At 50.0% G+C, this 9,911-nt stretch overlaps 1 protein-coding gene across 20 annotated transcripts in view; it reads right to left on the reverse strand.

The window, feature by feature from the left end:
- TRABD2A (TraB domain containing 2A) overlaps window positions 1-3,922 on the reverse strand; it is a 55,147-nt gene extending 51,225 nt beyond the window's left edge. For 4 of the 20 annotated variants that reach the window (XR_014295893.1, XM_082642460.1, XM_082642453.1 and 1 more), the window contains exon 1: window positions 3,010-3,359. Coding sequence is in view for 16 of the 20 variants with exons in the window: in XM_082642460.1 (XP_082498586.1) it covers window positions 3,010-3,117 (108 nt within the window). In the remaining 4 variants the exon portion in view is untranslated. Of the gene's footprint in view, window positions 1-1,554; window positions 2,193-2,277; window positions 2,457-3,009; window positions 3,440-3,546 lie in introns of those variants that run through there. The other 16 variants (XR_014295894.1, XM_082642451.1, XM_082642452.1 and 13 more) reach the window with 10 other exon arrangements.
- Between the last annotated feature and the right edge of the window lie 5,989 nt (window positions 3,923-9,911).

A 9,911-nucleotide genomic window follows, 5' to 3' on the forward strand; every position in this document is an offset into this window, starting at 1 on the left:
GAGCTTCTTCAATACATGGAGTTCTGTTCTGACCCAGGAGGGCACCCTGTCTCCCACTCTGGCTACTGACACCTCTCTACCAGGCCCTTCTGAAAGGCGAGTCTTCAGGGCTTCTGATCGGGGAGCTCTTACCTTGCCTTTGCCCACAGGTGAGCGCCTAGGCTGCTGCACTGATCTTAGGGGTGCAGCTGCCCCTGCCTCACACCGACACCCTCAGGGGGAGGGCTATTTGTCTCCATAAAAGAAAAACAAAATGGCTCTACCACCCCCCTTTCACTGTAATTGTGGCCCCTACATGCTACTAGAAGGAGCCATGTATCTTAACATTCTGATAATTTCAAAGGAAAAAAAAAAAACTTAACACCATAACAGGTTTCTTTTAAAAGAAGAAGGCATGTCCATGGATGACAGAGACACACCAAGTTCTGCGGACTGAATCACCTCACCGGAGGTCTTAACACACGTGTGTGATCCATACAATGAAACAAAGTAGCACGATGACAGCTTGCGTAAGGTGGGCTAAATCCCTAAGCCACGGGCCCCCTCAGCTCTTCCCATCCAGCTCCTGGACCTGAGATAACTGCTCTTTTCCAAGAGGGCCCTTCAGCAGACCAGCTGGAATGATATTAGAGTAAGTTGGCTTTAGTTTGCCCTTTTCATTCGACAAATATTTATTTAGCATCTACTATGGCCCGGCACTCTTGTATGCACTGGGGATGCCGCAGCAAACAAAAATTCCTCCGCTTATGAAGATTGCGGGGGGGGCAATAAACAAACATTTTTATCAGATGGTGGTTAAGTGCTACACAGGAAAGTAAAGTCGGAAAAGCAGATAGGAGGGCAGGGTGGCCGGGGAATGGGGGGGTGACATAATCTTTAATAGGTAATCGGGAAGGGTCTCATTGAGAGAATTTGAGCAAAGCCCAGATGGAAGTATGGGAGCAAGCATGTGGATATCTGGGTGAAGAAACAGCAAATGTGAAACAACGCTAGCAGGAATGGTAAGAACTCTCCAGAGTTGTGTTTGAGTGTTGATAAGGAACAGACTCAACCTGTGTGTTGCTCCGGGTAAAGCCTGCCTTGTCTGTGGCGGACTTTGGCTCAGAAGACCTCTCTAATGATTGACGAAAGTTGAAAACCAAGCCAGCTATCAAGCCACAGTCCTTCCAGAAAGCTACAGGAAGCTGCCACACCGGATGGGAGGCTGGATTCCACAGCCTCCCTCTACAATCTCAACACCCCAACCCCCTAGGGGACCCACCCACAGTGCCCTCTACAGCCTGCAGGTCAAGCAGACAGCCCTGCCACTGACTGACCTTCTGACCTCCACACAGGACAAGGCAGTTTGCTCACAGAATAGAACATTGATTCTCAAAGTGTGGTCCAGGGACTTGTGAATGTCCCCAAGTCCCTTTCAAGCGGTCTGTAAGATCAGAGCTATTTTCATAATAATACAAAGATATTTTCCTCTTTCATTCTCTCACAAGTGTACAAACAGAATTTTCTAGAGCCTACAAGTCTCTAGATAACATCACCCTCCGACAGTCAATGGCATGTGTGCTTGTGTATTCTTGCGTTTTATTAATATTTCCGTTAACCCACACAAGTGTTTTACTATGAGACCAAAAAGTATGAGAACCGACAGATTAAAAGACCCACGAAGACAGATTCAACAGAAGGGAGAAACAGAGACCTTATCAAGACCCACTCAATAATATTATTACGAGTTGGTAATAGATTCGCAAAAGTGCAAGGCACTCTGCTTTCATATGAAAGGACGGACTTCTGCCTTGTATAACAAGCCCGAAGCTGCCACACCGCAGCAGAGTTTGGAACGATCCCTGGTGAGGATTTCCCTCTTCGACCTCCGCGCGTCCGCAGCCCAGGGCGCCCTAGGAACACAGTGCAGCTTCCCGGGCAGCCCTGTGCGCCAGGAACGGCTCAGTGAGGTCACCTTCTCCCTTGCTGTGGTTAAGACGATGAATAAAATCACGGAGGGAAGTGGACGCGGCCCCGGATGCTGCGCAGGTGTCACCGAAAGTGGGCAGACCCTGAACTCCGGCACCCGGCGTCCGAGGGCGCTCAGTCTACGATCACCTTCCCCAGCGCCAGGGATCCACAGAGACTGGACCCACCGATGTAAACTCGCAAAAGTCAACTTCCACGGAGCTCAGAAGAGAGGGGCTTCAGACCTGCAGAAAATTCTGAGCGTAGGAAAATTGATCAGGAAATGGAAACGCTCTTCTCGAAAGAGGTTCAGTCCCGGGGACGCCAGACCTGCTGGGTTTCCGTTCGGCTTCTGCTCCTATAGGGCGGGGTGGACACGGGCAGGTCACTGGGGCTCTCTCACCTCGGCTCCCCTCACCCCAAAACGCTGATGCGAAGATCTAAGGAGGCGCCGGGCGCATGAACGCTAGGCTGTCAGACCTGGTCTCTCCACCAACGCGCTCTGTAACCTGGAGCACAAAAGTCCCTCTCTGAGCCTCAGTTTCCCATAACAGTAAAACAAGGGGGATGGCTTCAGCTCCCCCCACATTCCTCCTACCTCAGGCACTGAATAGACGAAGGTTAAATCAAGCAGCTGCTGGGGGCTATTACCATTTCGAAACGAGCAGAAATGAAACGCTAGGGACGAGCAGGCAGAACAAACTTCAAAGTAAATGTGCCCTAGTCCCGGGCCCACTGGGTCTTCGCGGATTCGTCCCTCAAACGCCAGCGAAGCAGGCTGGCGAGACCCGGGAGACCCGGCCCGGGACTCCCTTCGGCTGACGAATGGCAAGGGCTGGGGGACAGGGTCTCGTGTGGCCGGAGTTCTGCGCCCCCGCCGGAAAGGGGAACCCGGGGGCTCGGCGGGAAGCGCGAGCTAGGAGGCGCCGCCGTGCAAGGTGGGAGCCCGGCCCGCTGAGTCGGCTCGGGGTCCGAGAGCACGGGGCTCAGTGCGGTTGGGAAGGTAACCACTCCCAGGAGGTGCCGGGAGGCCGCCGCGCCCGCGCCCGCTGCGCGCCTTACTTGGGCCTTGAGCTTGCAGTTGGCGGAGGCGGGCGCGCCGCGCGGAGGGGCTGCGCTCGCGGGCAGGAGGCAGAGGGTCGGCAGCAGGAACCAGCTCCAGGGACTCATCCTCCTCTCGGTGGCTCCGAGGCCTGGGGCGCAGAGGGGAGGAGGGAACCAACAGTGGCATCCCGGCTCGGCTGGCCGGCGGCCGCGGAGCTCCGTACTCGCCCGGCGCCCGCCATGGCGCGCCAGGCTGCAGGGGCCGGGGTCGCTCGCCCACTTCCCCGCGTCTCTCGCCCGCTCCCTCCGCGGTTAGCGCGACCGCCTCACCCCCAAGCCCGAAGGCGGCGGCCACGTGAGGCAGAACCCCGACCCCGCCCAACCCCTCCGCCGCCCGTCTGCCCCGCGCGGAGGCAGCCGCGGGATCCGCGGCCCCGGTTCTCCCGCCCAAACCCTGCCCCGGCCGCCGGCCACCCCGTGAGCCAGAAGGGAAAAGTGAGGCTCCAGGACTGTCTTCTAAATTCAGCCGAAAATCATACTAGCTCCTGCCCTTACGTCTGCGTTCACGCTGCCAATTCTGAGGGTGGCTCTTGATGGAAAGAAATAGACCAAAGAAATAAATGAAAGGCTATTTTTAAAGGCAAGTTCATGTAAACAAAGGCAATCGCAGGGAAGTTTTGTCTGTAAAAGAGGGGACTAGTCAGTGTGTGCATTCAGTTAAAACCCGGAACCACGAAAGCCGGCAGTCCACTAAGTGCCCTCTTAAGGGATTTGGGAGAGTAATAGGAAGGATTAACAGTGAACTTGAAGGATTACTGCAAAGATTAAATGACGACGTTTAGGACGCACATACTAGGTCTGCAAAGAGTGGTCGCTCTCTTTCCGCTCTAAACTCCCCAAGGGGTTTTTTACAGCAATGACCCTTCAGGAAGAAAAAGTTATAAAAGCAACTGGGTGTGCTCGGCCTCTCCCACCTCCCACCCAAGGCCTGGGTGCACTCCACCACCCCCCTGTACAGCCCAGACTCCTGCCCGATTAACTTCTGAGTGGTGTTTAACGGAGCATTTCGTAGGCAGGGTATCTTAATTGTTTTTAAGTCCCCGTCCATTTGGGGAATCTGATGTAAACTTTGGAGAATCTCGGGGGTGGGGGGTGGGCGGCGATTTGCTCACAGTGGGAGGAGTTTTCTGAGCCTCTGGTGCCAATCAGCGGTACTTCCAGTTCAGAACCCCAGGTTTTTAAAAGGCAAGTTTTTCCAGCTTTCATTCAGGTTTTCCAGATGTGTGTGTGTGTGTGTGTGTGTGTGTGTGTGTGTGTGAGAGAGAGAGAGAGAGAGAGAGAGAAGGAGGGAGAGGGGGATTGAGAGAGAGATCTCAAACTTTTCCCTGTTCTAAATTCGAGTGAGGATTTGCTTTCTGGAGTTGACTCTCCCTCCTGTCTTGAAATGACTCCTTCCTTTCAGCCCAGCGACAATCATTGGTCCCCAGCCGACCCAGAAGGCAGCCTGTCCGGGTTTTCAAGGTGCCAGCGCTGCCACCTACTGGCAAAAGAAGTTCTCTCTGGTTGTGAGATGCAAGCATCAAGAACTCAAAAGGAGGGCTTCCCTGGTGGTGCAGTGGTTGAGAGTCCGCCTGCTGATGCAGGGGACACGGGTTCATGCCCTGGTCCGGGAGGATCCCACATGCCGCGGAGCGGCTGGGCCCGTGAGCCATGGCCGCTGAGCCTGCGCGCTCGGAGCCTGTGCTCCGCAACGGGAGAGGCCACAACAGTGAGAGGCCCACGCACTGCAAAAAAAAAAAAAAAGAACTCAAAAGGAAGTAATGAACTATTATTTCATACTCTTTCCCCCACTCCAAATGAATTCTCATCCAATCAGCTGTGGCTAGAGGGAAGAGGGGGAGGAATAATGTGTCAGAAAACATGGCTGAACTTGTCAGTCTTCTTACTGTCTCTTTTCTGTTCCTTTGATTTCTACTCTTACCTTTATTATTTCCTTCCTTCTACTTACTTTGGATTTACTCTGCTCTTCTTTTTCTAGCTTCTTAAGGTGGAACCTTAGATCACTGACTTTTAAACTTTCTTCTTTTCTAATATAAATATTTACAACTATAAATTTCCCTCAAAGCACTGCTTTAGCTGCATCACACAGATTTTGAAAAGATTTATTTTCATTATTATTCTGTTGGGAGTACTTTCTAATTTCCCTGCTGATTTTTTTTTCTTTGAACGTGGATAACTTAGCAGTATGTTACTTGACTTCCAAGTTATAGATTTTTCCTAGATATTTTGTTGTTACTGATTTCTAATCTAGCTCCATTATAATTATACTCTGTATAATTTCAAATATTTTAAATTTGCTGGGATTTATTTCAAGGCCCAGAATATAGTCAGACACTGAGTTTGAAATGCCTAGTATATGGATAACTTTGTTTGGTTCTCACATTTTTTAGGTGGAGCTTCCTGCCTTAGTCAGACCCATCATTAAGGAAGATGTATTCTATAAGACATTCAGTGTCCAAACATTCAGTAGAATCACATCTACCCTACATACATTGTCCCCTATCACTCCAGGGTGCTTCCCCAGACCTGGTGGCAGGCAGGTGGCAATGGCCTGGTCCTCACTTGCCTTCTAAAGACATCTAAGCTGAAAGTCTTCCTTGCTTCCCTTTCATGGTCAGAAAGGAGATGCTAAAGGTCCCTGTAGCCTCCTCTCTGCCTATCCACAGAGTTTCTGTATCAGGTTCACCTCCCCAACTTGAGTATTGTTCTTGGTCCATACCTCTCACATCCCACTGCCAAAGACCTGGATGTTTCTAATCCTTTCCCTCCTCCTTCTGTTTCTCCTTCATGTACAGTTGATACCCCAGAAATGCTCCTTCTGTCCACCTACTCTTAATTTCTTCCTTTGTGCCCCTACCAAGGGCTTCCTGAATTTACACCAACCTGTGAGTCTTGGTCCCTTCATAGCAGTCACCTGAGGAAATTATGCCCTTGATATCTTTTTGCTCTTTCCCCAAAATCAGATCTTTCCTCAAAAGCAAAGCTTTCAGGATACACAGAGGATTTGCTGTGGCTTCTGCTGCACCTCTGTGCCTTTGCCCTGCCTGTCTTGGCCAGCCTGCAGCCTTCCAAGTCCTGAGTCACTTACCACACCACAGGTTTCCCAAAATGGTCAAAACAGCTGCCTCCTGGTATTCATACTTTGGTTTAACCCCCTGTCCTTGAGTGTGGGAGGGACCTGGGACTTGCTTCTAACCAATGGAATGTGGCAAGAGGGCTGGAATGTCCATGGAGTGCCAAGCTTGCTAGAGTCTCTCTCCATTGCTGTCTTTGAAAAAGAAGTTGCCATGAGTCCTACAGCCATGAAGAAATGAATTCTGCCAACAACCTGCAAGAGCTCAAAAACAGATCCTTCCCCAGTGGAGCCTCTGCTGAGAACCCAGTCCTGGGAAGCACCTTGATTGCAGCCTTTTGTTACCCTAAGCAGAGGATCTGGTTAAGCTATGCCTGAACTCCTGACCCAGAGAAACTGCAAGATAATAAATGTGTGCTGTGTTAAGCCACTGAGTTAGAGGTGATTTGTTACACAACAACCGAAAACAAATACACCAGGTGAAGCAGGGTGCCAAGGAATTCCCAGGAATTCCAGCATGGTGCTCCACCATCAGGGTGTGTTTTCAAAGTGGGCGGCTGAAGACGGATTTCCTACACTTCTAGGTCTTCAGACTCCATGCATTCCTGGAAGGGGGCTAGAGTTTTGCCACACTCCCTTGGTCACCCAAGGTTGGCACCAGAATTTCTAAGTGAGAAAGGGTGGCAATCATCCCAAAGCTGCATTGGCTTAGTCAGTACACAGATCTTGAGAAGGAAGAAACATCCCCTGACAGCCAGAAACTGACCTGGCTCTATCCGTGAGGACTTGGTTGGCAATATCCACAGCCAGGTTGTGGTGTTCTCCTGAATAATAATTCACAGAATATCAACATCTGCCAAGGCCACTCTGTGACTATGATGGATAAAGATAAAAACAAGACCACTCCATGATCATGTCACAACACAGACTAAACATGAACATTATCCAAACCACAGAAAGGACTAAACATCCCCTATCTTGACTAATGAGTGACTGCTGTTTCTTTACCAATCCCAGCTCTAGCCTCCACCATTCCCCCCACCTTATAGACAAGATGTATTAAGATGCTGTTATAGGCTGAACTGTGTCCCCACAAAATTCATATGTTGAAGCCCATACCCCTGTATCTCAGGAGGTGACTATATTTGAAGATAGGGTCGTTAAGAAATGATTATGTTAAATGAGGCTGTTATGGTGGGTCCTAATCTAATCTGACTGCTGTCCTTATAAGAAAAGGAAAATTGGACACACAATAGATTTGGACACACAGGGGCCCTCGGATTTGGAGGGAAGACCATGTTAGGACACAGCAAGAAGGTGCCAATCTGCGAGCCAAGGAAAGAGGGCTCAGGAGAAACTAAATCTGCCAACACCTTGACTTTGGACTTCTGGCCTCCAGAACTTGAGAAAATTAACTTCTGTTGTATAAGCCACCCAGTCTGTGGTATTTTTGTCATGACAGCTGCAGCCAACTCACATAGATGCTCAATCAGAATTACAACCACTTCCTGAAAACATTTAATCTAGAGCAAAGCCCTGCTTCCTTGAACTTCCCCCCAGATCACCTGACAACACAAGCCAAATCCTATAACAAGCCCTCCCAACATCCTCTTACTGAGATGCCCCCCAGTTCCCCAAGGTATGTGTTCTTCCTGGTTGCAAAGAGCAGTAAATCCAACTAATTCAACTTCAGGTGTGTCTCTGGTGGTCTTTGCCTGAAGGGTGTTGATAACCGTAGTTCTGCTTGGGGCCACTTCAACACCTCCCCTAACCATCCCTTGTGCTTCTACTGGTCTTACATCAGACCTGGCGTAGGGAGAAGGTTTCCCATTGTTGGCACATTTCCATTCTCCACCCCTCCTCCCCCTCTCCCCTCCCCACATCCGCGTGGGTGACACGGTGCTGAGGTGAATGGTACCTTGCTCCTAGAAACCTGGCACAACTTTGGTGCCAGGTATGAATGGTTTTTGACAGAAGGGGCTTAATGGTAAATCAGGATGAACTGAGGCCTCCTGATAAAGCACTGGAGACACTGTGAATGGTCACTGCTCAGCTAGCTTCTGGCTCTGGCTTACTCTGTGCACTATGCAAGCAGAGGCAAAGAGCTGAATTGCCAGACATTGGAGAGAATTTTTTTTTCCAGAGAGGGGAGGAAAGACAAAGAGACTAGAGACAAAGGAAACAGGAGAAGGCTATTGGGGGGAAAAAGAAAGCGTAGATGTTGGCCATTGAGGTTTTTATGATGTTTTATTCTCCATAACTAATGAAAATTTCAGGAAAATTTAGTAAATTTCAAGAAAATTTTAAAATTTAGTAAAATTTCAGGAAAATTTAAATTACACACCAATCCTAGGGAGGTGGGTTTTGGGGTCTCTGATAGTACAGCATTTAGCTTCAAGGGGCCCTGGGGAGGAGAGGCTTCCAAAGGGGAACCAGTCACACACAAGTGACAACAGTCTAAATGTGTCAGTTTCACTAAACAAAACTACAAACTTTTTTTAAAGTGACCTAAATGACTGGTGCATTTTTACATGACAAGTGACTGATTGTTCTTTAGAACCTTTCAAAAGCTCTAACTTGCTACCCAATGTATGTTTGGTGTGCATTATACTGATATTTTTGTCCCCGGTGGTTCCTGCATCCCTTCTAGAAACTGCTACATTCATTTCTTCAACACACTTACTAAATACATGAGCATTTCAATGCCAAGTGAGGGGTTTAGAATGATGATTCTAACAGACAGGACCCCAGGCCCCATGGAGTGCTGCTCTCATCCCAGGATGCTCATCAGACTCAACCTGGGAGACTTCCAAATCTACTGAGGCCCAGGCCCACCACTGGTTAGTTAACTGGCAACCTTCTGGGGGACTGTGGCCCCAGCATCAGGGTTTTTTTTGGTGGGGGGAGCCATGCCGCACAGCTTGCGGGATCTTAGTTCCCTGACCAGGGATTGAACCTGCACCCTCAGCAGTGAAAATGTGGAGTCCTAACCACTGGATTGCCAGGGAATTCCCCCAGCATCAGTATTTTAAAAGCCTCCCTGGTGATGCTATGTGCAGCCAAGATCAAGAGACAGACCGACAAAAAGAAAATTACAAGATAGTGGAATGTGTGCAACAAAGGTCCATGGCCACCCATAACCAAGCCCTCCTTCCAGGGAGAGCCTCCCAGTGGAATGTTATCTCAGCAGAGACCTACAATTTGAGTAGCAGTTAGCAGGGGAACAGCATTCCAGGGAGAGGGAATGGTGCAGGCAAAGGCCTGAGGTGTGAGTGAGAGTTAGCTAGTTCATGGAATTCAGCCTGGTGGACCCATCAGTGGAAGCAGGTGATAGGGAGACAGGGAGATAACAAGCACTAGCCAGTGAAGGGCCTGCACTCTGGGCAGAGTTGGCCCCCATCCACAAGACACTGTTGAGCACCCAAGAGTCCCAAGCAGAGGAGTTGCACAATCAAATGTGCACTTTAGAAGGATCCCTCGGGCTACAGCGGGGAGGGGAGATTGGAGGTCGCAAGAGTGGAAGTGGAAAGACCAGTTAGGAGAGACGATTGGGGACCCAGACCAGGCTCTGGCAGGGGACGAAGAAAAGTGAAGTGACATCAAGGAAGTGAAACCCACCACACTGGGTGGTGGCTTGGATGTGGGGGAGAGAAGAAACTTCCCAGAATTAGCGCCCAGAAAGGGCCTCCAGACCACACCCTCTGGCCTCTACTCAGCAGCCACAAGAACCCCAATTCAAGAGTGCTCAGAAGGTCCTTCATGCAGCAGGAGCGGTGGGGAAGGGGGG

This window comes from Mesoplodon mirus, assembly GCF_964341445.2.
Source record: "Mesoplodon mirus genome assembly, chromosome: 14".
NCBI lineage: Eukaryota > Metazoa > Chordata > Mammalia > Artiodactyla > Ziphiidae > Mesoplodon > Mesoplodon mirus.